Source organism: Emiliania huxleyi (assembly GCF_000372725.1).
Source record: "Emiliania huxleyi CCMP1516 unplaced genomic scaffold EMIHUscaffold_22, whole genome shotgun sequence".
In the NCBI taxonomy this organism is placed as follows: Eukaryota; Haptophyta; order Isochrysidales; family Noelaerhabdaceae; genus Emiliania; species Emiliania huxleyi.
In genome coordinates this window covers 1008898-1034031 of record NW_005200417.1, presented here as the reverse complement: position 1 = coordinate 1034031, position 25134 = coordinate 1008898, and the positions used below count along the sequence as shown (strand labels likewise).

The following is a 25134-nucleotide window of genomic DNA, read 5'->3' as shown; positions in this document are numbered from 1 at the left end:
TCCGCAGACCCACAAGCCGGGCGTGTCGGCCTCTGCGCGCTCGAGCGCCTCGATGAGAGGCGCGTGGCCGAGCTCGTACTGCGGGATGGCCGTCGGCCACAGCTTTGCGCTGAGCACCTTTGGCGGCGGCGCGTCCGGCTTGAGCAGCACCTGTTCACAGCAGGAGGTGTGAAGAGACGCTGTTCACAGCTGGACGGCACGTCCGGCTTGAGCAGCACCTCGCGGCAGCCGCGGTCAACCTCGGCAACCAGCTCCTGGCGGGGGAGAGGGTGGGGGAGAGGGTGCGGGTGGGGGTGGGGGTGGGGGTGGAGGGCAGGTGCCGGGAGGGTGTGAAGGAATGTGCGTGCCGAGGGCACCTCTGCTGGAGGGGGAGGGAGAGGGTCGGGGTATTGAGGGTGGAGCGGGGTGGGTGGGGGTGGGGGCGGGGGGCGGGGGGGAGGGGGGGGGTGGGGAATGGTCACCTCCTCGCTGAGCTCCGCGATCGGCGCGTCGCGCGAGCCGCCGATGTAGTTTAGCAGCAAGTTGTACTCGGGCGGGCAGCGGCCGGGGAAGAGGGAGGACGACCAGAGCGTGCCCAGCGTGCGCACGCCCTCAGAGCGCGGGTTGAGCGACCCAAACCCGGGCAGGTCTCGCAGCGGCCCGAAGCCGTTGTCGAGCTCGACGTCGCGGAAGGCGCTCTTCGGGTAGGCGACCTGCGTGCGTTGTGAGTACGCCAGCATGAGGGCGGGAAGGCGGTCTCGTGCTGTGCAGTCGGAGCGCCGCGTGAATACGAGGGGATACGAATACAGCGGATACGGCAGAGATGGTCGAGAAGACAAGAGAAAGCGGACTCCGCCCCTAGAGCCGACCGTGACGGCGGCGACGGGCGGGTAGTAGATCCCCTTGCGCCCGATGCCCTCGCGCAGTGCCTCTGTCAGCGGCGCCGCACCGGGAAGGACCTCGTCGATCACGCCGCGCAGCGCGTGCGCCGGGAGTGTCGAGACGACCGTCCTCGCGCGGACGGCCTCGAAGGTCGCGCCGCAGCGAGGCGAGGCGCCACTCCAGCCGCACGCGCGAGGCCGGGTCGGGCGGCGCGCCGTGCGGCTGGCCGAGCTCGGCCGCTATCGCGTGCGGCAGCGTGGAGAGGCCTAGGGAGAGGGCCGCGGGGAGGCGTGAGAGGGAGAGGTCGAGGAAGCGCCTCTCTCCTTGGGCAGGGTGGAGCGGCCTCTGCGGTACGACCCGGGGTTGCCGTACTCGAACGGCACCCAGGAGGGGTCGGGAGGGCTCGCCTACCCAGCAGGGCAGCAGCAGCCAGTGAAGACCCTCTCCCTTCCGAGAGACCGGGGTCCCCCGCCTTGGCGGGGTCGGGCGGGCTCGCCTTGCGCTCCTTCGTCAGCTCGACCTGGCGCGCGAGGCCGCCGTAGAAGATGGCGCCGAGCTTGTTCCACTCGATCCCGTACGAATAGCGCTCGATGCGCGCGATCTTGGACAGCGCGGCGGACATCGAGAGCGTCATCGGGTCGCCCGCGTACACGCCCGACACAAAGGGGTCGATGCAGCGGAGGAAGACCTCCTCGCCGAGGGTGCGCGTCACCCACTCGCGGATGGTCTCCTCCTTCCCCTCGGGCGGCGGCGCGTGCCCAACCAGCGCCCCGATCGCCGCGCGGATCTTACCGGGCCACGACAGCAGGCTGCCAGAGAGCCCAAACTTGAGGACGCCGTTGGAGCCAAAGACGAGCTCGAGCTGGCCCTTTGGGCCCTTGCCGCCCTTGCCCTTGGGGAGCGGGTGCAGCTTGCCGCCGTGGTTCACCCACGGCGGCAGCGACTCGTCCGCAAACACCAGCTCCTTCTCGATGCCGAGCTCGTGCGAGATGCGGACGATCGACGGCTGCGTCGCAAAGGAGTTTGGGCCATCCTCCCAGACGAAGCACGTCCTCCTCGTGCGAGACGACGTTGCCACCCACGTAGTCGCGCGCCTCGGCGAGCAGCACGTCCGCGCCGCCGCGGTGCAGGTTGTGCGCCAGCGTCGAGCCCGAGATGCCGGCGCCGACGACGATGCAGTCAACGCGCCGGTCGACGGCCATGTCGGCGGAGGCGCGCACGAGAGAGGCCGCTGCCCGCTGCCGCGCGGCAGCCGCGGTCGGCAGCGGCCGCTGCGGCGCGAAGAATCCGATCGCCAGGAGCGGCAGCATATCCGATCGCCAGGAGAGGTCGAGGTCCCTAAAATGGGCAGCCGCGGCAAAGAAGAAAACGGACGTCCTCCAGCGCCACATCCTCCCATCCCTCCCTTGGTTGTCTGTTTTCTTTCTTTCTTTCCGGGGAGCCCTCTGCGCCGGGGAGGCGTTGTTGGAGGCTAGGTCGCAACCACCATTAGGTCGCAACCACCGTTAGGATTAGCAGCTCAGAGAGAGAGATTTTTAGCAATACCTTAAAGAGAGGTTACAGGCGTGTAAGGTCCGTTAGCGGGAGATCGGCGGGAGCGGCAAACGTTTCGAATTCGGCGGGCGCTTCGAATTTGTCGACGGACCGTTTCAGGTCGCTGCGCTCCCGTATGAGCGAGGCTGCCGACGCTGCCATGATTGAGGCTGCCGACGACCCGCTGACGGACCGCCCCGTGGACGCGGCAGCGGCGGCAGAGCGAGAGAGATCGGCGAAGGCGGCCAAGCTTGCTGCGCAGACCGCCAACGCGATGGTCGCCGTGCGGGGGCAGCTCAAGTTGCGGGGACAGGCAGCGGACAAGGCCGCGCACGACGCCAACGCAGAGGCGGGAGCGCCGGTGAAACCGTCGTCTATGATGGTCGAACGAGTGTTCACCGCCCGCCTCGACGGTCCGGACAGGTACATGGTGGCTCGACGAAAGGAGCGAAAGACGGCCGCCGGGGCTGGCACTGCCGTCGAGGTGGTGGCGGGGTTGGAGAAGATGGCGAACTCCGCCGTCACGATGGTGCAGAGAGAAGGCGCCGACGGCATCACGGTGACTGCGGAGCACAAGGCGCTGCTGGATGACGTGGCGTTGGAGCAGGGTCGCAAGGCGATCGTGGCGAGGGCGGCGTCAAATTACCGCCAGCACACCGCGTGGCTGGCGTCTTTTGCGACGTTTGTGCAGTGCTTTTACCCGTGTGGATGGCGGCACAACCCGCCGCTGGATGGAAGCGAGGGCGCAGGGACAGCTATCGACCCGCGGCTGGTGGCGCTATACTTGGCGATGGTGGCAAACAGGCTGGTGCCGTTGGGAGGGTTTGTGTGCGACCATGTGCAATACCAAACAACTCTAACACTCACACGTCATTTGGGGCCTGGAGCCCTGTTCACGCGCGCGCGAGACGTGCAGACAGGGGGTTGCCAGGTGAGAGCGAATGGCGCGGTTCACGCCTCGCACAACAGAGAGAGAGTGGCAGAGAGATGCGCTCTGCATGGTGGGACATAAAAGAAAGCGAGTATTTGGGCGAGTAGGCCGTGCGGTCGACGCTGCCGCGCGCGGCTTTGCGCGCGAGGCGGCGCAGCTTGAGAACGGCGGTGGGCGAGAAGCCGCCGCCGAACGTCTCGTTCGTGGAGCAGCAGGTTGAAGTTGTTGCGCTTGACAAAGATCGCGTCGTGGTAGAAACCGCGATGCGCCTTGACGTAGCCGTGGCCGGTCTTGTGGGAGAAGGGTTGGCCGGGCTGCCCGCGCGCCTTGCAGCCCATGTTTAGGCGGCGGGCCTTCTCTTCGGTGTTACCAAAGGCGTAGGAGTGGCCAACGGAGGCGGGCGTGCCGCCACTCGAGGCGTTGCCAACGCCCGGCGAGGAGGTCTTGAGGAGGGGCGTCCAGAGCTTGATTTCATTCACTTCATCGCATCCTCCCGGCCCAGCGTGGGGTTCTGCGAGGTCGACCTTGTACCCCTCGTTGTACTGCCGGGTGAGCTCTGGTTTCTCCTTGTCGCCGTGCACGACCGGCGCGTTGGCCGGGGCGCGCATCGCGTCTGCCCAGGCGGCGAGGACGCCGTCGTGGGGCTGCCGGTGGTGCCTTGTTGTAAAGGTAGTCGCCGAAGAAATCGACTGGCATGCCCCGCTCGAGCGCGTCCCGAAGGGTGGGGCCCTCGGGCGCGATCGTCCCCGGCGGCAGCTCAAAGTCGCCCTCGCACCCGTCGCAAACGATCGCCGTCACCACCTCATCTTGGTTCAGCGTCGCGCTCGAATCCGATGCCGCCGCCCCGCCCGCCGCCTCACCGACGTCCCGTGCGTAGGCCACCGCTGCCTCCACAGCCGTGTCGAAAGTGCCGCAGCCAATCGCCTTTCCGCCCACGAAACGCTGCAAACGGAAGCGCCGCCCATCGTGGTGCTTGAACACGCCCTTGTATCCGGTGCTGTTGCTGGAGAGGTGCAAGCGCAGGCCCTCCGCCTCCGCCACCACTGCCGTGGGCTCGCCGACCGCCCGCGCATAGGCCACCGCCGCCTCCACCTCCGTGTCGAAGGTGCCCAAGTAGACCTCCCTCCCGCCCACACTGTGTTGCGCCTGGAAACGGCCACAGGAGTGCTTGTGAACGCCCCTGTAGCCGGTGCGGTTGTTGTTGGACAAGTGCAGCCTAAGCCCCTCTGCCTCCGCCACCAGAGGCTCTGCCACTGTTGACTCCGATGCTGCTGCCGCCCTGGGCACTCGCCCTCCACCATCATCGCGGCAACCTCCGCCGCCTCCGTCGATCTCGCTAGCACCGCCGACATCGCCAGCCTCGCGCACGGCGAATGCTGCCAATGACGGAGCGGCACCCTCCTCCGTGGCGTTGCACGTAGGTGGGGGCTGCGTGCCGCCAGGCACAGCCGCGGCTGCTGCTGGCGCCGGCGCGTCAGCTGCTGTGGGTGCGAGCCCGCTCAGATCGAGCTTGCACCTCTTGGTATCCTGTGAGCGGAGACGGAACGTCCGACGTCGAAGGGATGGGGGTGGCACGGGAACCGAGCTGGCATTCGCGAGTTTCCTCGAGCGGTGGGAGCTTCTTGGAAAGTCACCTCATTCCAGACGAGGACGCATGTGGTGCGGGGACAGCCGGCCTTTATCTTAAGCGGTACCACGCAGCCGCCGCAGGAGCACCTGCGGACGGACACGCCGTGGACATGTCTATAGACATGTCGCCGGCAGGCTCCTGGCTGATGCGACGCAGATGCGACGAGGCGAGCGCGGGGTGAATCCGGAGGCACGGCATCGCGCTGGTCCCGATGGCGGGAGGGGCGCGCGACGATCGACAGAGGGACTATCTGGGAGTGTTCACTCACGGCATCCAGATGCGCAGCGTGTACGGTTCCGCCGCCGGCAAGAGGCCGCTTATCCGTAGCTTGCGCAGTGCGGGCGCGTTCACGGGGTCCTCCTTGTCGAGGGCACGCGAGAGGCGGCCCGCGCGAACGAGGCTCTCCCACGAGAGGAGCTCCGACGACGCCATTCCGCGCGGCAGCAGATCTGCTGAGGAACGCGTTGGCGCTGGGGGGGGGGGCGGGGGGGGCGGCTGCAAGGCGCGGCGCACAATAAGCCGTTTCCCTTTTGTGAGCTACGTCGCCCACCCCGCATTAGACGAAATGCGGCGCATCCGATCCAGAGTTGTTTGTTCGCAAAAAAAACGCGCCCCCACGATCGATTTACAGCAGTCTTCGCCCGTCGTTCCGCTCGGCCGCCCTCCGCCCCCTCGCCACCTCCGCCGCCCCGCCGTGGCGCCCGAGGCGGTGCCGCTGGATCCAGTGGGCGTGGTGGGCGGCGTGGCGGGGCCTGCCGCTGCTCACGTTGAGCGCCGTCGATTCCGCCTCGTTCGTGCACCCGCCAAACGCCATCTCGTGCCACGGCGGCGCGCCTGCTCATAAGCGCGGGTGTGAACGGCGGCTGCCTCACCTCCGTCTCGCGACGCGCCGGGCGCGCGTCTGGATCATCGCGTCGCAGGCAAGCTCAGGCGATCTCGGACAACCTCGGGCAATCTCGGGCAATCTCGGCTCATCTCGCGTTTCGAGCGCATCGCGTCGCAAGCGATGTACTCGCAGCCCGGCTCGCCGCGCCGCGCGTCGGCCTTGCAGGCATGGCGAGGTGGATCAACCATCTCTTGCACGCGCTGGTGCGGGCAACACCGAGGCGCTCTCGCTCGCATCATGGGCAGATATGGGGAGATATGGGGAGATATGGGGAGATATGGGGAGATATGCAACATCGAGGCGCTCTCGCTCGCATCTCCGCACCCTACGAGGAACCCCCGTGGCGGCTCCCATCTCTCCCCATCTCTCCCCATCTCTCCTCATATCTTCCCATATGCGGCCACAGCTCCCAAACGCAAGGACCGGTGCGCGCTAGCGATCGGCGCCTTGCAGTACATGATCGGCACGCACCACTGCCGGCATCCATTCTCGAGCGGGTCGAACTGCGGGACGCACCTTGAAGAATAGAATCACAATCACAGTCACAGCAAGGGTGTGTGGTGGAGCCAGCCGGACAAGCTGCGGCACGCACCTGATAATCACCACCATCACAAGTGATAAGAAGAATGATGGGGTGCAGCCAGCGGGCCCGACTCCCGCACCGCTGGTCCGCCTCGTCTAGCCACCAGAGCAGGTCGCGCATCAGCCGCCTATTCATTATTAAACATTCATATTGTTTGATAACCAAACAATGAACCAGAGCAGGTCGCGCATCCGCCGCCCCTTCTTGTTGCCCTTGTTCCAGTTGCAGTGCACTGCATACGCGGCCTCCTTGGAGTATGCGGCGGGCGCCATGCTCCACCTAATTGATTGGTAAGGAAGCACTCCTCCATGCCAACATCAACAAACGGCGGGCGCCATCCTCCACATAGCTGGTGAGACTGCGCTCGAAGCAGCTTCCTCTCTCGCGCATGCGGCTGGCGCCGAGCTCCCGACCACTGGCGAGTTCATTGTAGTCTCGGCTCATCTCGGCGAATCAATCCGTGCACCACATCTTGCCGTTTGGGACCTAGAGAGCAGACCCCTGCGTCGAGAAAAAAGAAACCGAGCCGCGCGTGGCACCTCTTGCCGCTTGGGCGCCCACGAGTCGTTGAGCTTGTAGTAGAGAAGCTTGGTGCCGTTGACGGGCGGCGTGCGGTGCAGCGCACGCGCCAGCGAGTGCTGCTCCTATTCATGCACGCAGCGATGCTGAGAAGTGAGTGCAAGTGAGTTGGGTTCATGTGCGAGCCACGGCGAGGTGCTGCTCTCCTCGAACGATCGATCCCCCCACCTGCTGACCAGGTCCTCGAGCCTACGCAGCAGCACGAGATCACGTGTACCATACCTCCACAGTATCGAACCCACCTGCTGACCAGGTCCTCGAGCCTACGCAGCAGCACGAGATCACGTGTACCATACCTCCACAGTATCGAACCCACCTGCTGACCAGGTCCTCGAGCCTACGCAGCAGCACGAGATCACGTGTACCATACCTCCACAGTATCGAACCCACCTGCTGACCAGGTCCTCGAGCCTACGCAGCAGCACGAGATCACGTGTACCATACCTCCACAGTATCGAACCCACCTGCTGACCAGGTCCTCGAGCCTACGCAGCAGCACGAGATCACGTGTACCATACCTCCACAGTATCGAACCCACCTGCAAACCACGTCCTCGAGCCTACGCAGCAGCACGAGATCACGTGTACCATACCTCCACAGTATCGAACCCACCTGCTGACCAGGTCCTCGAGCCTACGCAGCAGCACGAGATCACGTGTACCATACCTCCACAGTATCGAACCCACCTGCTGACCAGGTCCTCGAGCCTACGCAGCAGCACGAGCTCACGTGTACCATACCTCCACAGTATCGAACCCACCTGCTGACCAGGTCCTCGAGCCTACGCAGCAGAGATGACGTGTACCATACCTCCACAGTATCGAACCCACCTGCAAACCACGTCCTCGAGCCTACGCAGCAGCAGCTCCTCTGAGTCAGCGAGTCGGTGAGTTGACCCCTCCTCTCTTGCTGGCCGGGCCGCAGCGCCTATCGGCTCATCACTACTTGCTCATGCACCACTCAAAGAGCCAGCCTCCCCCCGCTGGTCTGGTCGTCGTCACACCAGAACTCCATAAACGCGTCCGCCGCCCTTGTTGGCCGGGCGAAGTAGAAGCCGGCGTTGTACCTGTGGTACGTGTCGTGGACGTGTCGTGGACATGTCCCGCCCGTCACCAGCAAGGTGGATGCCGTGCGTCGCACCTTAATCAGCAGCTGACCGCTAGTAAGTAACTATCAACCAGGCGGGCGAAGTAGCAGCCGGGCGCTGTACCCGTGGCCGCCTTCGGACTGGACGAGCACGTCGGCGGCGGCGAGGTGCGGGTGCGCGGCGAAGAGGGGGAAGGGGTCGCGCAGCCAGACGACGTCGAGGTCGCACTGCAGCACCTGTTGCACGGCTGCGGTGTGTGTGTGACCCGCGCCTCTTCACGGCCAGGGCGAGCTCGCATCTGGGGGAGCGCCTGCGTGGCGGAAACCACGAGCGCTTGGTCAAGGCTGGTCGCAGTGTCAGTGAGGCTGGTGCCGCGAGCCGCAGCACCGAGTAGCCCCGCGAGAGGAGGTGTCTCATCCCCATATCTCCCCATATCTCCCCATATCTCCCCATATCTCACCGAGTAGCCCCGCGAGAGGAGGTGTCTCATCCCCATATCTCCCCATATCTCCCCATATCTCACCGAGTAGCCCCGCGAGAGGAGGTGTCTCATCCCCATATCTCCCCACATCTCCCCATATCTCCCCACCGAGTAGCCCCGCGAGAGGAGGTGTCTCATCCACATCGGCCGCTGCATCACCATCCGGTTGAACTCGACCGTGCGGTAGCTCGCCACGCCTTGTGAATCAATTCTGACTCATCTAATCACCATCCGGATGATCTTGGCCGTGCGGTAGCTGGCCGCGCCTAGTGGGTCAATTCTAAGTATGGCTAATCACCAGCCGGATGATCTTGGCCGTGCAGTAGCTGGCCGCACCTTGCGTCGTGAGCGGCCGGTGCGCGTACGGGAAGACGCACGCGGGAGAGGCGTACGCGAGGCCGAACCCGCCGCGTATTGGCGCGCAGGTGGAGTTGTCGAGGGCGATCACCACCTGTGGAATAGGTACTGTAATATAATACAGCATGTACAACACGCGGAGCTGTCGAGGGCGATCGCCACCTGTGGAATAGGTACAGAGAAGAAAGCTGCCGAGGCGCGAGAGACGGATTGCGTGTGGCAGTGCGAGGCCACACCCAGTTGGAGACGCGCACGCGGTCCATCGAGCAGAGCAGGTTCTTGAGGAAGGGGACGAAGCCCAGGTTCGAGAAGAGAGGTACGACAACGCCGTCCCGCGCTCGAGCCGCGACGAGCGGGTCGACGAGCGACGTCATCGTCTCGTCGAGAGTCACCTGCAGCGCGGCGGCCTATGATCAGCTGGCCGCTGCGAGCGGCGTGCCCAGGATGGGAGGCGGTGGGCGCTGCTGGCGTTGCTGAGCCACGGCAGGATGGCGGTGGCTGTAGACGGTGCTGGCGGGAGAGTGGCGGCGCGTCGTCACCATTGCTAGCGTCGCCGAGCGGTTCTTTAGCGCGTTGGTGGCAGCGAGGAGTAGTAAAAGTGGCGCCATCCGTGCGCGTCCGGCCAGCGGCGGGTCGGTAGCGAGCGCTCGTGCTGAGCGCGCGACCGGGGCTCGGCTGAAAAAGGAGAAAATCTGGACATATTACTGAAGTCTAGGCGGTTCCTAATCGCACTGTTCAACGCACACTTGAATATACAACTTCCCATATTCACGCCTCTCCTTCGCGTTTTAATCCCCCCTCCATCCATCCTCGTTCCAAGCTCTGTGACGCAACAAAGAGGACAACAATATGAGGTAATAGAGCTCTAAGCAACGATGCCAGCTTACGCACAATACGTGAGCCTTACCCGCACATGAGATACCGCACACACACCGCTCCTAGTTTCCATACTGTCCCGTTTTGCTGTTCACAGCTAGGGACGGCCTCTGCGGCAAAAAAAATCACCCCCACCGCCCTCCCACCACACCAAACCTTCGGCACCCGCTCAGAGGCGAGCCGCGCCCGTGCTGCGCGCCGAGGCGGCGCCGAGGCCGGCGCCTTGCACCCGGCCCGCGGCCGGCACCGCCTCGCCCCACAACTGACCGCCCTGCGGCCCCTGCGCAGGCGTGCCACAGGCGTCGCTCAAAAAGCGACGCCGGGTGTGGGCTGCTCCCTTGACCCGTCACCCGCCGCGCCCTCGCCCGGCCGCCTCACCGCTCACGGAGCGCTCGGCGGCTCGCCGCCGCCGCCGCGCTTCCCGCGCCGCCACGCATGCCCCTTGCCCTGACGCGCGCGCTCTGCAGCGGCGCAGAGCGCGCGTCCCTGGCACAGACGGAGCAGCGACCGCGCCAGCGGTCGCTGCTCCGTCCCCCCGTCGCGCGCGCCGCGCGCGCGCCGCCGCCGCCGCCGCCGCCGCCGCCGCCGCCGCCGCCCCCTCCTCGCCGTCTTCCCCACCCTACCCTCTGTTGCGCGCGCGCGCCCCGCGCTGCGCGCCCCCGCCCCCACCCCCGCCCCCGCCCCCGCCCCCGCTCCCACGCGCCCCTTCCCCGGTAGGTGTGCGGAGAAAGTGGAACCAATCGAGAGGTGGCAGAAGCCGCCGTGTGTGACACATATTGCGGCACGTAAGTGAGACAGTAGACAGAGCCCCGGCAGCGCGCGCGCAGCGCAACAGGCGTTTCAAACAGCAAACGGGACGGCCTGCGCAGCCTCTAACTATTTAAGGTCTCTCCGTCGCGTTTTAATATCCCCCGCTCGATCCTCGTTCCGAGCTCTGTGATGACGTATCAAAGTGGTATGAGGTAACACGCCGTGAGAGGGAGATCCGGGAAGTCCGCACGCGATATGCGGAGCGCGCGCATGGCGCATATCCGAGACGGAGTCTGTGCGCGCGATACACATCCCAAGAGAGGTCCTCAATCCGTCAGAGGTCCTCTCAAACGTCATGATGACCTTCGGGGCTCGAGCTTTTTTCGGGGAAGTGGAGGACCTCTCTGGGGGCGCTCATGGAGCTGTGTCCTGTGAGGCAAAGAGAGAATGTTGTGTCGGGTGCATCACGGTCTTGCTGAGGCTCAAGCCTAGGCTCATCAATCCGCAGAGAGCCACTCACCCACTTTTGAGGACCTTCGGGGAGAGTGTGGAGGACCTCTCGAGACGGGCGCTCATGGAGCTCGTGTGAGGGAAAGAGAAGAACATTGGCATCGGGCGCGTCGGTCTGCTCACGGTCTTGGTTGCGCACGCCATGAGGCTCAATCAACCAGGCTTAATCAATCCGCCAGTCTCAACGGAGGGGGGGGGAGTGCACTGCCTGCGTGGGCTCATGTTAAGATACACAATCAAATCAAAGATTTTTTTATGTCTGCTGATGGGGTTGCTCGTGTCGAATGTGTCTTCCGTAATCATGGTCTTGCGGCAACCGCGCTGAAAAAAGAATTCAAGCGAGGCTTGCCGGCGATCCTCAACTTACACTCTCAACACGTGCCGAGCGCGCAACAGAGAACAATCCCCGCTGAAAAAATAATTTAAAAAAATCTTTGGCAAGCACACAGGTTCGACACAGGTACAATTCTCCCCTCCGTCCGTCCAGGTATACTGTAATGTCCGACGTTTCCACGACTACGCATGCATGTAATATTCAGCTACGTACCTCTCGATACAGCTTTCCATATATTTCGCCCCCCCCCCCCCCACTCGACTGCGTGAATTGTGAGGTATGATATAACACGCGTCGTTAGCCACGAGAGGGACATGATCCGGGAATCGGCACGCGATGCGAAGCACGCGCGTCAGAGTCTGTGTCAGAGAGGTCCTCAATCCGTCAGAGGTCCTCACTCACGTCTCTTGAGGACCTCCGGGGGAGTGGAGGACCTCTACAGACGATCGGTCCTCTTCCTGGCTGCCGCCACGAGCCATAACCATGCAGAGGTAGAGTGATCCGGAACGCAAGCCCGGCATGTGATGCGGAGCGCGAGCATCGCCGCCGAGACCGGAGTCTGCGGAAGAGTCCTCAATCCGCCAGAGGTCCTCACTCACTCGTGAGGACCTTCGTGTTCGGCAAAGAAGGTACCTGTTAGCAGTTAGGCGTGTGCCTGCACTGGCTCTGCCTTATGTATTTCTTTTTCTGCCCGAACCACAAAAATGGTCAAATGCGCTGTACCTTACCTCTCGCTGCCGCGTCCTCTGACGGCCCACCCGACCATGCTCCGCCTTTCCGCCTGCATTATCGCCATCGCCGCGTGCGAGCTCGCCGCCGCCCGCGGCCTCGAGGAGTACGAGCCCTGCCTCGACAAGGCGGAGGGCGATTCTTGCACCCTCTGCTCGCCGTCGGACGTTGACTGCATCGAGACGATGATGCTCAAGGTGTGCGTGGCGGGCGAGTGCACCGGCGTGTCGACGCCGACTGACGACGACGAGGAGGAGGAGGCTGCGGGCACTTGCGAGTGCGGCTGGACGAGCACCTATCCCTGCCCCGGCACGCCGAGGCGCTGGTGGCAGAGGTTCGCCGCTGACGACGGCTCCGCCTGCTTCAACTACTGCTGCCCCAAGCCCCCTCCGTCCGCGCCACCCGCACCTCCCGCGCCTCCGCCCACGCCGCCATTTGTCTGCGAGACGGGCTGCGCGTGGACCGACCTCCACCCCTGCCCCGGCACGCCCAAGAAGTTCTGGCAGACCTATGCGACCGATGACGGCACAGACTGCTTCAACGCGTGCTGCCCGAAGTCGCCGCCCTCGCCGCCTGCGCCTCCGCCGCCGCCAGCGCCTGCGCCGCCCCCTTCGATCGCCGTCTCCTTGCTGGCCCTTATCCAGGCCGTCTTCCGCGACCTTCCCGGCCTGCTCGAAGCGCTCGGTGAGAGCACACGCCCTCCCACCATACTACCCACCGCAGCGCCCACCCCAACACCATCCTCCGCCGCCCACGACTCTCCGCCTTCAACCGACGGTCGAACTATCACAGCACCGCCACCCGACCTGCCGGCCTCTGCCTCTCAGGTGTGGGCAGCGCCGCCGAAGCGGTTGCCCTCGTCACGCAGAGCTGCTCCTGAGCGCCGCGCGGCGCGAGGCCGCGGGGTGCTCTCTGTCGATACGTGTATTACCTCTCTCCACTCCGAGTGTACGTACAGGCCCGCCACGGGCAGGCTTACGTGAGGTCCCGCCGCCGCGAGCCGGTGTAGAGTCGTGTAAGGTGTCGTCCTGCAGAGCGGTGTGCAGTCGAGTCCTGGGCAGCGGCATGGCCATGGGCCTTGGGCGACCGTGGGGTCGGAGCGCGCAGGCTGAAGGGCGCACACAAGCGAGTGCGCACAGCTGCTCCGCCGCAGACGCGAGAGAATATTGGAAGTAATGACACAGCCTTAAAAACGAACCATCCCCTTCTCTTCACACACTCTACGGCCCTTGGCCCTGCACCCACGCCTCGATCTTCTTGGGCCGCAGCTGGTTCGACAGGTCCTCTCCGTGGCCGAGGCAGCCGTGGGCGCCCTGGCCCCAGGTAAGGACAGCGCCGTCAGCGGTGAGGACGATACTATGGTCGTCTCCCGCTGACATAGCGACGACGCGCTGGCCAGTGAAGGCCTCGACCTTCTTCGGCAGCAGCTGGTTCTGCTCGTCGCCGTGGCCCAGCCGGCCGTCTTCTCCTTCGCCCCAGCTCCAGACTGCGCCGTCAGCGGTGAGCGCGATGCTGTGGTTGTCTCCTGCCGACACCCCGACGACGCGCCGACCCGCGAAGGCCTCGACCTTCTTGGGCAGCAGCTGGTTCTGCTCGTCGCCGTGGCCCAGCTGGCCAGAGCTGCCGTTGCCCCAGCTCCAAAGGGCGCCGTCGGCGGTGATGGCGCAGCTATGCGCCCCTCCAGCCGCGACGGCGACGACGCACTGGCCAGCCAAGGCCTCGACCTTCTTCGGCAGCAGCTGGGTCTGCTCGTCCCCGTGGCCCAGCTTGCCAAAAACTCCAAAGCCCCAGCTCCAGACAGCGCCACCGGCGGTGAGAGCGAGGCTGTGCCCGCCTCCGGCCGAGAGAGCGACGACGCGCTGGCCAGCCAAGGCCTCGATCTTCTTCGGCAGCAGCTGGTCCTTCGGCAGCAGCTGGTCCTGCGCGTCGCCGTGGCCCAAATTTCCAAACAATCCACTGCCCCAGCTCCAGAGGGCGCCACCGGCGGTGAGGGCGAGGCTGTGCCCGCCTCCAGCCGAGACAGCGACGATGCGTTGGCCAGCAAAGGCCTCGACCTTCTTGGGCAGCAGCTGGTTCTGCTCGTCGCCGTGGCCCAGCCGGCCAAAAGCTCCCACGCCCCAGCTCCAGACGGCGCCGTCGGAGGTGAGGGCAAGGCTGTGAGCCGCTCCCGCCGAGACAGCGACGACGCGCTGACCAGCAAAGGCCTGGACCTGCTTCGGCAGCAGCTGGTCCTCCTCGTCGCCGTGGCCCAGCCTGCCGCGGCCCCCATAGCCCCAGCTCCACACGGCTCCGTCAGCGGTGATGGCGAGGCTGTGCCAATTCGCAGTTGAGCCGTATGACGAGAGCCGCCCGTCGCCGCCGATGAAGAGGCTGTGCCATGGGCCTGCCGGCGGGTTGTGCTTGCACAGCAGCGCCGAAAAGCACAGCCACCGCAAGGCGCAGCTCTCGTCCTCTGGCTGCGCCGGCAGCTCGAAGCCGCGCTCTTGCGCCCACAAGCGGATGCCCTCCAGCGCAAGCGAAGCGTGGAAGAGCAGCGAGACGGCCGCGACGCGAGCGATGTCGGCGGGGTCGCAGCGAGAGAGGACGCGCACGAGGAGGTCCGTGGGGAGGTCGAGGAGGGGGCAGTGCGCGGCGGCGGCGGCGGCGAGGGCGAGGCGGCGCGAGCGGCGCTGTGGGGTGGACATCGCGAGAAAAAGAAAAACAGGATCCGGCCCGCGTTGGACAGCGAGGCGACCCTAGCCAGTCGCGAGGGCCTGGGGCGCCTGCCCCGACCCTCCCCTCACTGCACCCGCTCCCCCTCCGCCCCGTCGGGCAGCTCGACGTGCGCCGCGGGGTCGTCGGCGACCGAGGCGGGCAGCACCCAAGGGCGGGTCTCGTTGAGCGTGGCATACCACGGCAGCACCGGCACGCCGCCGGCGGAGAAGAAGACCGTCCTCGGCCACGAGCCGCGGCCGTAGGACGAGGCGACGACCTCGAGGCCGGGCGGGACGGACGCGCGGAGGAGGATCGTCTGCCCGCCGTCTGTCGGGTAAGGTAAGGTAAGGTAAGGTAAGGTACTCTTCTCCACTCGCCGAGCTATCTCGCGTCTCCACGTCTAGACGACAGGAGCCCCGCGGCATTAAAAGTGCAGGGCCCGGTGCGCGTGGGTGAGGTGTGTGTGTGGTGTGGTGTGGGTGGGTGGGTGGGTGGGTGGGTGGGGGGACTGTCAGGCCTGCCAAATCGGCGGTGGCGTTGAAGACAACCGCGGACCCGTCGGGCGCCTGCACGAGATCACTCGAGATTGGCCGAGATCGGAACGAGGTCATTGGCGCCCTCGCGCCTCTGCGTAGAGCCGCGGCCAGCCGCAATCTTGCGGGTTGTGGAAAGGAGGCATGCTCGCGACGGGGCACGCGTTGCGCGGCACGCTGCCTAGAAGAAGGAAGAAGAAGAAGAAGAAAACTCAGTCCGTCAAGGAAAAGCGGGGACAGAGGCGCGTTGCGCGGCACGCTGCCTAGAAGAAGAAGAAGAAGAAGAAGCGCTATCTCGGTCAAGAAGGAGCGGGGACAGAGGCGCGTTGCGCGGCACGCTGCCTGGATGGCCGAGGGTGGAGGACGCGGTGGCCCAAGGCGGCACCTCGGTCGTTGCCGGCAACGAGAGACGGACGGCCACCGTCGCAACGCCGCCTCGCCCCGCCGCTCCGCCGCCGCCCACAGCAGCGCCGCCGCCCGCCTCGCCCTCCGCCGTGCCGCCGCACCAGCCGGTGGGCGGCGGCGCGGCGGGGACGTAGCACACGCCTTTGTGGGGGTCCGCCGTATCTCGGCTACATATCTCTGTATCTCGGCTATATCTCGGGTTACAGAGGGGCTGATGGGCGACGCGTGTGTGCGGCTCAACAACGGTCGAACGAAGGCTGAGTGTCGGCGGGAGAGGGGACGGGGCGCGCCCGGGTATATCTGTGTCTCTCGGCGAACTCGCGGCTACATCTCGGCTATCTCTCGGGGCCGTAGCACACACCCGGGTCTGTGGGTGTGCCGCACTCGCAGCCGCACGGGCACGCCTACTCTTGTGGGCTGCCTCTCCGTCACCTCTCCATCACCTCTCCATCGCCTCTCCATCACCTCTCCACCACCTCTCCATCGCCTCTCCATCACCTCTCCATCGCCTCTCCATCACCTCTCCACCACCTCTCCATCGCCTCTCCGGCACCTCTCCATCACCTCTCCATCGCGACGAACCACTCGCCACAAGGCCGGCACGCGCCTCGACGTCGCAGCGCTTGCCGCTGCATGCGTCGTCTCCGCCCCCGGACTCGCCCCTAGACGAGCCCCCCGCAAGCGCCTATCATCGGTGATTAAATAGGTTCACAACTAATGAAGTCTCCGCCCACAAGCGACCCCTCCTCCGGCGCCGCCGCCGCCGGCAGTAGAGTCGGCAGCAGAGGCCGCCGGAGCAGGCGCTGCCCGGAGTAGAGGGGCGGCCTGTTCACAGCTGCGAGTGTGAAGAGACGCCGCTCGCGGTGCTGCGACGCTAGGCCGGCAGGGAGCGGAGGCCGGTGCTGCGCCTCAAACTGGCGGCGGCCATAGCGCATGTCGAGGGCGGCGGCCGCGAGCCGGCGCGCGGGCGTCTGCTTGTCTGGCGGGTGGATGCCTGTTCACACCGCGCAACCGTGAAGAGACGTCGTTCGCAGCGCTACCTCAGTCAAGCGGGCGGGCGGGCGAGGGGGTGCCGTTCCAGTCGCCTATTAGTTAGAGTTCACTGTGAATTGCAAAGAATCTTGAAAGGCGAGGGGGTGCCGTTCCAGTCGCCTATCAGTTGGAGAATTGACCACACTGTGAATTTGCAAGCTTTGAAGGCGGGTGGGTGCTGGTCCGGCCGCCCGTGTCGATCGCAGTCGAGACGCCGACGTTCGGCAGCGAGAGAGCGGCCAGCTGCGCTTGGCGCAAGTCCGCAGACGGGTCCGGGCGAGACGCGCTTGCCATCAGCAACTAATGTGGGCCATAATTAAAAAGTAATGAACTGTTAGTCGGCAGGCCGGGCTGCGTGCGGCGCGCCTCCGTAGCGGTATCCCGCGATCTGCACGAACCCGAACCAGAGGGCGGGCGAGTGGAAGGCGGCGCGCCTGATGAAGTGATCTAAGTGGCATGATGAACGGTTGACCGCAGCCGGCGGGTGGAAGGCGGCGCGCCAGGCGCTGATCATCGCCGGGAAGGCGCACGAGTAGTAGCGGCCTTGCCTACGAATGAATCACTCCGCAAGTAGTCTGTCAAGGACCAGCCCCGATACTGGCGCACGGGCAGCAGCGTCCGCACCCGTTGTTAGACTCGCCTTGGTACCAGACCGCGCCGGAGAGGGCCATGGGGCCAACCTAGACAGAGCCCGAGCCAGGTAGACACATGTTGATTTGTGATCCCGAGGCGAAGGGCCATGCGGCCAACCGCAAACGGCGCGATCATCGCGTTGTAACGGTCGCCGCTCCAGCTGCCTATGAGTAAGGCTGGGCGGCAATAAGCAACTGCTTGAGTCGTCATCGCGTTGTACCGCTCCAGCTGCCTTGGTGGCACGCCTCGTTTGCCGCCTTTGGCATCCAGACCTGGATCTGCGTCCCTCCCCAGCTGGACGAGATGAGCCCGACCGGTACCTGCGGGGAGATATGGGGAGATAGCTTGAGACATGGGGAGATGAGCCCGACCGGCGCCTGCTGGGAGAGGACTGCTGTAGCAGACGAAGTCTTCCGAAGCCAACCGAAAATCGTCCGAGAGCGTCCGAGATCGCCCGAGATCGCCCGAGACCCGAGATCGTCCGAGATCGCCCACCGCCCTTCTCTTGAGATGTGCCGATCTCGCACCTTGAGCTCGTTGCTCAGCTCCTTGCCAAACAGCCAGCAGACGGCAGAGAACTCCTGAATCATCGAAACTTAATTAATTAGCACTTGAGAAGTAGTGATCAGCCAACGGACGGCCGGGAAGCTCCTTCCAGGCGGGGCCGCCGACCAGCGCGGAGGAGGCGGCCGTCCAGTTGTGGTAGAGGGAGCCTATTAAGTATTAATCGCATGCCGAATCATTATCTTGAACGATATGCTTTCGGCCCGTGGTTAAGAGAACCGAGCGCGCGGAGCGGTGTCTTGCTAGTCGTGCCTTTGCCGACCGTGAAGAGGCGCACGTTCCTGTACGCCGGCGAGTCGGCGGCGGCGATCTCGGCGCTCGCGTTGTTCATGCCCGCCATCGAGCGAGGCGTGTACTCCATGTTGGACTGGCCGCTGCAGAGGTAGACCTCGCCGAAGAGGACGTCGCGCAGCGCGGCGCCGCCCTCGGAGCTGCGGAAGAGAAGCGTCTGCCCGCGGTCGGACGCCTCGGTCGGCGGAAGTGGCTGCCGCCAGACGCCGCTGTGGTCCGTCAGCGCGGAGAGGCTGTGGGCGCCGAAGGTCGTCTCCACGCGGATCCCGGGCGACGCAAAGCCCCACACGATGGGTATCGCTGGCGCGCGCTGCAGCACCATCCCGTCCGAGAAGACGTTGGAGAGGTTCATGCTGAGGCGGACTTCGGGTGTTGTGCTGGACTGGCGCCCTCAGATCGAATTGCTGGACTGGCGTCTCCGATCGTTACAGAAAGAAGAATTCTTAAGACACAAGCCTCTCTCACAGCACACTGGCACGACAAGGGCGCAGACTGGCGCGGACTGGCACACACACAGGCTCACCACCGGAGCCGCCTAAGCGACTCCGTTAAGAACGGCAATGCACTCCGCACCATGCACAATGCCGCTCTCCCCGCACGCTAGCTCGTTCACCGTCTGCCACGCCACGGCGGTGTGGAGGACGACAGACAAGCGCTGCATCTGCAGCCCGTGCCAGTTCTTGGTGGTCCATGTGACCTCGTCCAGGTGCTGAGCGTGCGAAAGTTTATTGCTCAGCTGGTTCGCCGCCTCCCTCAGGGTGCTGCGAACCTCCTTTCCAAAGCCTCCGAAAGCCTCAAAATCAAACAAACGTAGATCGCAATCCTGCTGCCGCGCAAAGGGGTAATCGCCAGGCTGCTCCGTGAGCTTTCCCTTGGGGGCATCCTCCTCCTCCCCCTCCTCCCCCTCCTCCTCGGCCTCCTCCTCCTCCCCCGCCACCGCCGCTGCCGTCGCTTCCGACGGAGACCACTTGCCGCGCCCTTTGACCAGAAAGAAGAAAACTTCGCGCGCACCTTCTATCGCTAACACGCGCGCACCACCGAGACTGTGGTGGGCGCGCTGCGGTCGCACGTCTACCTCCGTCATAGTGCCACGACGTGCGGCCTAGAATTAGCACACGCGCCTCTGCTTGCATACACTCATACATTGGATTGTCATCACCTGTGAGTGCGAGATAGGGCTAGCAGTAGGCAGCTAGCCTCTGAGGAGGGCGCCCATAGACACCTCACATACATAGGACGCCGATGTAGCAATACCGCAACCAAGTGTTTTTGAGTCTGGTCACTGAATAGGGAATTAGTTGGGTGGGAAGTGCAATACTTCGCGTGCCGACGCCAGAAACGGCGGCGCAGCTTCTTTAAGTTGTCAAAATTCTTTAAGTTGTCTTCGGGCGTACCGCGGCCACGAAGATGAAGCTTCACTCAGCTCTGCCTCCCCAGCAACCATCTTGAACAGCGCGGCCGAAGTGTCGCACATGAACCGACGAAAGAGCTCGCTCGTCTTCGAAGCCGCCACCATCCCCGGGAAGTGACTTGGCTGGCGTGTCGGTTCCAAAATTCTTTTTCAATAAGACGGTACACTGAGATTAGTCGATTAGCGTCGGTCGGGCAGCCACATTGCTTGCGGCCATTGCTTGGACCTCTTGCAGCCACGAGGTGCCACGCGCTCGCCCACACGCGCCACATAGATCGCTTGCGGCGGCGCTGCGATAAGGCATCAAAACCACAGTCAGAAAGAAGGCTCTCGGCCCCTCCGCGTGCGTGGCGCCGTGCGTGCAGCTCAGTGAAACCGCAACGAAAGTGTTTTGCATCTGTAGAACACTCTGGTCACTGAAGAGCAAAATGTAGGTTGAGAGAAGTGCATCTGCGACAGCTCCAGCTTGGAGCACTTGGAGCACTTGGAGCTACGCCGCTTTTCTTGAATACAAACGATGGCTGCATCAGTCCTCTCGCACGGGCCTCTCGCCGTGTCCGAGGGCGCACTCTCTGTCTGTGAGGACCTCTTGCCGTGAGGACCTCTTGCAGCCACAAAGTGCCATGCGCTCGCCCACACGCGCCGCCCGCAGTGTTTGCGGCGGCGCTGCGGTAAGGCATCACAGTCAGAAAGAAGGCTCTCAGCCCCTCTGCGTGCGTGCATAGGTAATAGGACGCCGGTGCAGCAATACCGCAATCTGGTCACCGAAAAAGCGAAAACGAATCGGTTTAGTTGGGTGGGAAGTGCGGGCTGGATCGGAAGTGCGGGTTGGAATGTTGATCTGGTACATCGGAACGTTGAGATTAGTCGATTAGCCGCGTCAACCACCTTGTATATAGCGTCCAGGCACGTTACCGGGCGAGCCCGCTCGAGGTCCTTCGGAAGTGGCGCCACGTCCCCCAACTTGAGCACGGAAGGGGTCTCGCCGGCAAAGAGGAGGGGAACACACTCACACACTGTGTCAGGTGGAGAAAATATTTCTTTTTTATTCCGAGGTACACGAAGTTTAGTCCTGATTAGCGGAAAATCGGTCAGCCATCAGCGCGGCCACCGCCTGTGCACCTTGGCTCTCACCGGCCGCATCCACCCCCATGGAGGTCCCTCCCGAATCGCTTCAGCAGCTTCGCGTCGCCGTCGCCCGGTGCCAGCAGGAGCTCGACAGCTTCACCGCAGAGGACACCGATCTCGCGCGCTCGTTCGTCGATGAGCTCCGCCGGCTCTTCTCCGGGCCGGCACTCGGCCTCAAGCGGCCAAAGCGGCCGCGCTCGAGCGAGCCGGTCGATCCGCTCTGGCTCTCCGACTCCGAGCCGCCTCCGCCTCCGCGCCTCCTCGACCTTCCCGCCGAGCTGGTCGTGCACGTCCTCAAGCGGCTCGCGACGGCCGACCTCGGGCGGATCGCGGGGACGTGCCGGTACCTGCGCGGCGGCGCGGCGTACGGGCGGCGGGCAATGTCGCCCGTCGAGGCCGCCATCCGCGTCCGCTCCCACAAGAGCGGCGTCGTCGCCCCCACCAGCCTCCCCGAGGTGGACGGCGCCTGGGTGCAGCGGCTGCTGCGGCTCGAGAGGCTGGCTGTGGCGGCGCGGCGCGTGGCGGCGGCGGGGTCGTCGCATTCGCTCTTCGTGGGCGAGGAGGGGCAGCTCTTCTCCTGCGGCACCGAACTCTCTCCCGACGGCTCCCGCGTGCGCGGCCTCCTCGGCCACGGTGGCTTGGTCGGATCCGTCCCCATCGCCGCGGTGCCCGAGAGCCGCAGCGCGAGGACCAGCAGTTCGCGTGGCACCAGCCACTGATAAGTCGACGATGGGTGGCGTGTAGGTGCCCGTGCCGGTGCGCGGGCTGGCGGGCGTGCGGGTGAGCGCCGTGGCCGCCGGCGCTTGCCACTCGCTCTGCCTGGTGGAGGGCGGCGCTCTCTTTTCGTGGGGCAGCGCGGCGGGCGGGCGGCACGGCCACGGCGGCGGCGCGGACGTGGTTGAGCCGCGCCGCGTCGAGGCGCTGGCGCACGAGGTCGTGGCTGCCATGTCGGCGGCATTATTCTTGTTGGTGGGATGAGTCTCATTATTATTGCTATTGAGCGCAGGTTGTGGTTGCCATGGCGGCGGGGAACCTGCACTCGCTGGCGGTTGCCCAGACGGGGGCCGTGTACTCGTGGGGCGGCGGGCTCTTCGGCGCACTCGGCCACGGCAGCGAGGCGGCGGAGGAGGCGCCGCGCCGCACCGAGAGCCGCACGGTGTGAAGCGGTTGTTGTCGATTGTTCTTACTGGTCCATGCATTCTCGATTCAGTCGCCGCGGCGGATCGAGAGCCTGACTGGCTCCCCCGTCGCTTCGGTCGCTGTCTCGGACCGCCCTGGCCCTCCGCCCCTCCCCCTCCCGCCCTCTTCACGGCGGGCGGCTGCTGTGAACAGGTCGCCCTCTCGGACCACCATTCCCTCGCCCTCACCTCGGTCGGCCAAGTCTACTCGTGTGGGGCAGCTTCCACGAGCCTTCTACGAACCTTCTACGAACCTTCTAGGCCGGCCAAGTCTACTCGTGGGGCAACGGCGCCAGCGGCCGGCTCGGCCACGGCGATGAGGCGAGATCGAGCCGAGATCGAGCCGAGATCTAGCCGGCCACGTGAGTAGTACCATCACTCTGTGCATCTTCCCTCGCTCACTAGTGCAGCAGTAGTACAGCAGGAGTAATCACTCTAGTACCATCACTCTGTGCATCTTCCCTCGCTGACTAGTGCATGGCGTCTATCTCGGCTAGATCTCGGCTAGATCTCGGCTAGGTCTCTGGTACCATCACTCTGTGCACAGGCGACGCGGCTCGTACCGACGCCCGTGCGTGCGCTGCGCTGGCTGCGGATGGCTGCGGTCGCGGCCGGCGACTACCACTCGCTCGGTCTCGATGAGACAGGCGCCGTGCACTCGTGGGGCGCGGCGGGCAATTAACTCACCAATCAGTGTTGATTGATTGATTGGCTGACTGATTACAGGCGCCGTGCACTCGTGGGGCGCGGCGGGCACCGTCGGCAACTGCGTCAGCGGCGACCAGCTCGAGCCGCAGCTCGTCTCTAATAACGCAATAATAGAATCGAACAACATCGTATAAATAATAGGCGACCAGCTCGAGCCGCAGCTCGTCGCTGCTCTGCGGGGCGTGCGCGCCGTCGGCATCTCGGCGTGCTACTACCACTCCCTCGCCCTGGCCGACGGCGGAGAGGTGTACTCGTGGGGGTCGGGCTCATATCTCCCCATATCTCCCCATATCTCCCCATATCTCCCCATATCTCCCCATATCTCCGCAGGTCTACTCGTGGGGGTCGGGCTCATATCTCCCCATATCTCCCCATATCTCCCCATATCTCCCCATATCTCCGCAGGTGTACTCGTGGGGGTCGGGCTCATATCTCCCCATATCTCCCCATATCTCCCCATATCTCCGCAGGTGTACTCGTGGGGGTCGGGCTCATATCTCCCCATATCTCCCCATATCTCCCCATATCTCCGCAGGTGTACTCGTGGGGGTCGGGCTCATATCTCCCCATATCTCCCCATATCTCTCCATATCTCCCCATATCTCCGCAGGTGTACTCGTGGGGGTCGGGCTCATATCTCCCCATATCTCCCCATATCTCTCCATATCTCCCCATATCTCCGCAGGTCTACTCGTGGGGGTCGGGCTCATATCTCCCCATATCTCCCCATATCTCCCCATATCTCCCCTCTATACCGCAGGTGTACTCGTGGGGGTCGGGCTCATATCTCCCCATATCTCCCCATATCTCCCCATATCTCCCCATATCTCCGCAGGTGTACTCGTGGGGGTCGGGCTCATATCTCCCCATATCTCCCCATATCTCCCCATATCTCCGCAGGTGTACTCGTGGGGGTCGGGCTCATATCTCCCCATATCTCCCCATATCTCCCCATATCTCCCCATATCTCCGCAGGTGTACTCGTGGGGGTCGGGCTCATATCTCCCCATATCTCCCCATATCTCCCCATATCTCCGCAGGTGTACTCGTGGGGGTCGGGCTCATATCTCCCCATATCTCCCCATATCTCCCCATATCTCCGCAGGTGTACTCGTGGGGGTCGGGCTCATATCTCCCCATATCTCCCCATATCTCCCCATATCTCCCCATATCTCCGCAGGTGTACTCGTGGGGGTCGGGCTCATATCTCCCCATATCTCCCCATATCTCCCCATATCTCCGCAGGTGTACTCGTGGGGGTCGGGCTCATATCTCCCCATATCTCCCCATATCTCCCCATATCTCCCCATATCTCCGCAGGTGTACTCGTGGGGGTCGGGCTCATATCTCCCCATATCTCCCCATATCTCCCCATATCTCCGCAGGTGTACTCGTGGGGGTCGGGCTCGCACGGCAAGCTGGGCCACGGCGACAAGCTGCCGCAGGTCGGAGCCCCGCCGCGTGCACGCGCTTGATTAACTAGCCAACCACAAGAATGAATCACGATCCTCAGGTGGAGCCCCGCCGCGTGCACGCGCTGCGCGGGGTGCGGGTGCGGTCGGTTGCGGCGGGGGTCGGGCACTCGCTCGCCACTGCGGACGACGGCGGCCGCGTGCCACGGCCGGGGCGACGGCCCCTGAGGCCTCCATTCCGCTCATTGGCCAGCTCTCTGCCGAGTAGGCGCGCCGCGCGCGGCTGGGGCGACGCCGACTCGTGGACGGAGCGGTGGGCGAGAGAGGAGAGGCTGCAGTATAGGCGCCGGGCGCGTGTGGTGGGGCGACGGCGATCGCTCGACCCACTCCTTCCTCAGCTGGTCCTTGTTGGACTAGGCGCGGCGTATGGGTGGGGCGACGGCTCGGACGCGACGCTCGGGTTGTGCAGCTGCGGCGGGATCCGCCGTTCCATTACTTGTAGTGGATGAGTGGCTAATTGAGAGTGAATAGGCTGCAGTTGCGGCGGGACCAGCTGCTGCCGCTGCGCTACCCGCACTTGCGTGTGGCGCTGCAGTAGCGAGGAGGAGGGTGGGTGGTCGGAGCGTGGGCGGGTGGAGGAGGGAAGGGTGGAGGAGGGAAGGGTGGAGGAGGGAAGGGAGGAGGAGGGAAGGGAGGAGGAGGGAAGGGTGGAGGAGAGGGGTGGGTGGCATGGAGGCGGGCAGGCAGGGGGGGGGGGGGGGGGGAGGGGGGGGTACCCCCAAGGAGGCGTTCTTCCAGCGGGGCATGGAAACTGCCGGGGAAGAGGCCGCCGCCCCCAAAAGAAAAAAGGCGGCCAGGGCCGGGGGCACCCAATCCGGGCATGGGGGTGGGGTGGTCCTGGGGGAAGGGCCTTGGGGGCAACACGCAACACGAGCGCATCACGATTCCAGGCACAGGGGCATGAGTGTAGATTCCTGGAAAAAGGACTGGAAAAAGGACAGGGCATGAGAGGCTCCCC

At 64.7% G+C, this 25134-nt stretch overlaps 8 protein-coding genes across 8 annotated transcripts in view; 3 read left to right on the top strand and 5 right to left on the bottom strand.

Moving 5' to 3' along the window:
• Positions 1 to 2171, bottom strand: part of EMIHUDRAFT_450126 (hypothetical protein) — a gene marked incomplete at its 5' end in the record, with an annotated part of 2993 nt that extends 822 nt beyond the window's left edge. The window contains 6 exons of the mRNA XM_005780268.1: positions 10 to 150; positions 462 to 692; positions 849 to 938; positions 1051 to 1127; positions 1321 to 1840; positions 1911 to 2171. Coding sequence (XP_005780325.1) covers positions 10 to 150; positions 462 to 692; positions 849 to 938; positions 1051 to 1127; positions 1321 to 1840; positions 1911 to 2171 — 1320 coding nt within the window. The remainder of the gene's footprint in view (positions 1 to 9; positions 151 to 461; positions 693 to 848; positions 939 to 1050; positions 1128 to 1320; positions 1841 to 1910) is intronic.
• Positions 2172 to 2530: 359 nt separating this feature from the next.
• Positions 2531 to 3254, top strand: EMIHUDRAFT_204926 (hypothetical protein; the record flags this gene model as incomplete). Its single annotated transcript, XM_005780267.1, has 2 exons — positions 2531 to 3187; positions 3216 to 3254. The coding sequence occupies 2 exons, from the start codon at positions 2531 to 2533 to the stop codon at positions 3252 to 3254; spliced, it is 696 nt and encodes a 231-aa protein (XP_005780324.1).
• An 865-nt stretch (positions 3255 to 4119) lies between these two features.
• EMIHUDRAFT_204925 (hypothetical protein) lies at positions 4120 to 5387 on the bottom strand (the record flags this gene model as incomplete). The annotated part of the gene is made up of 5 exons (XM_005780266.1): positions 4120 to 4131; positions 4208 to 4471; positions 4694 to 4852; positions 4960 to 5041; positions 5224 to 5387. The coding sequence occupies 5 exons, from the start codon at positions 5385 to 5387 to the stop codon at positions 4120 to 4122; spliced, it is 681 nt and encodes a 226-aa protein (XP_005780323.1).
• Positions 5388 to 8787: 3400 nt separating this feature from the next.
• Positions 8788 to 9536, bottom strand: EMIHUDRAFT_204922 (hypothetical protein; the record flags this gene model as incomplete). The annotated part of the gene is made up of 4 exons (XM_005780265.1): positions 8788 to 8837; positions 8908 to 9022; positions 9165 to 9335; positions 9468 to 9536. 4 exons carry the CDS (start codon positions 9534 to 9536, stop codon positions 8788 to 8790), a joined length of 405 nt encoding a protein of 134 aa, XP_005780322.1.
• A 2620-nt stretch (positions 9537 to 12156) lies between these two features.
• On the top strand, positions 12157 to 13315 carry EMIHUDRAFT_434929 (hypothetical protein). Its single transcript, XM_005780264.1, is given in 4 exon segments — positions 12157 to 12811; positions 12955 to 13017; positions 13031 to 13196; positions 13208 to 13315. 2 exon segments carry the CDS (start codon positions 12163 to 12165, stop codon positions 13005 to 13007), a joined length of 702 nt encoding a protein of 233 aa, XP_005780321.1. The 5' UTR covers positions 12157 to 12162; the 3' UTR covers positions 13008 to 13017; positions 13031 to 13196; positions 13208 to 13315.
• Positions 13316 to 14847: 1532 nt separating this feature from the next.
• Positions 14848 to 17324, bottom strand: EMIHUDRAFT_450125 (hypothetical protein). Its single transcript, XM_005780263.1, has 7 exons — positions 17292 to 17324; positions 17158 to 17225; positions 16972 to 17078; positions 16657 to 16754; positions 16501 to 16584; positions 16342 to 16421; positions 14848 to 15148 (listed from the first exon to the last, which is right to left on the bottom strand). The coding sequence occupies exons 1-7, from the start codon at positions 17303 to 17305 to the stop codon at positions 14907 to 14909; spliced, it is 693 nt and encodes a 230-aa protein (XP_005780320.1). The 5' UTR covers positions 17306 to 17324; the 3' UTR covers positions 14848 to 14906.
• EMIHUDRAFT_353684 (hypothetical protein) lies at positions 17285 to 18670 on the bottom strand (the record flags this gene model as incomplete). Its single annotated transcript, XM_005780262.1, has 7 exons — positions 18208 to 18670; positions 18076 to 18137; positions 17952 to 18005; positions 17650 to 17744; positions 17542 to 17581; positions 17416 to 17471; positions 17285 to 17339 (listed from the first exon to the last, which is right to left on the bottom strand). Coding segments are annotated over exons 1-7 (769 nt in total), but the record flags the coding sequence as incomplete, so codon positions are not given.
• A 2117-nt stretch (positions 18671 to 20787) lies between these two features.
• Positions 20788 to 24714, top strand: EMIHUDRAFT_463223 (hypothetical protein; the record flags this gene model as incomplete). Its single annotated transcript, XM_005780261.1, has 15 exons — positions 20788 to 21483; positions 21563 to 21751; positions 21825 to 21974; positions 22151 to 22189; positions 22544 to 22628; positions 22846 to 22949; positions 23035 to 23109; positions 23240 to 23314; positions 23390 to 23539; positions 23605 to 23679; positions 23810 to 23884; positions 23950 to 24024; positions 24090 to 24149; positions 24218 to 24429; positions 24648 to 24714. Exons 1-15 carry the CDS (start codon positions 20842 to 20844, stop codon positions 24712 to 24714), a joined length of 2073 nt encoding a protein of 690 aa, XP_005780318.1. The 5' UTR covers positions 20788 to 20841.
• Positions 24715 to 25134: the final 420 nt, after the last annotated feature.

Excerpts from the sequence above, each read along its gene's own strand:
- EMIHUDRAFT_434929 (XM_005780264.1), top strand. The coding sequence starts at position 12,163 with ATGCTCCGCCTTTCCGCCTGCATTATCGCCATCGCCGCGTGCGAGCTC. Across the intron at positions 12,812-12,954 it reads CGGCCTGCTCGAAGCGCTCG|GTGTGGGCAGCGCCGCCGAA; the intron begins GTGAGAGCACAC and ends TCTGCCTCTCAG.
- EMIHUDRAFT_450125 (XM_005780263.1), bottom strand. Across the intron at positions 16,755-16,971 it reads TCGACACGGGCGGCCGGACC|GGCATCCACCCGCCAGACAA; the intron begins AGCACCCACCCG and ends GCGGTGTGAACA. Across the intron at positions 16,585-16,656 it reads CAGTTTGAGGCGCAGCACCG|GCCGCCCCTCTACTCCGGGC; the intron begins GCCTCCGCTCCC and ends AGCTGTGAACAG.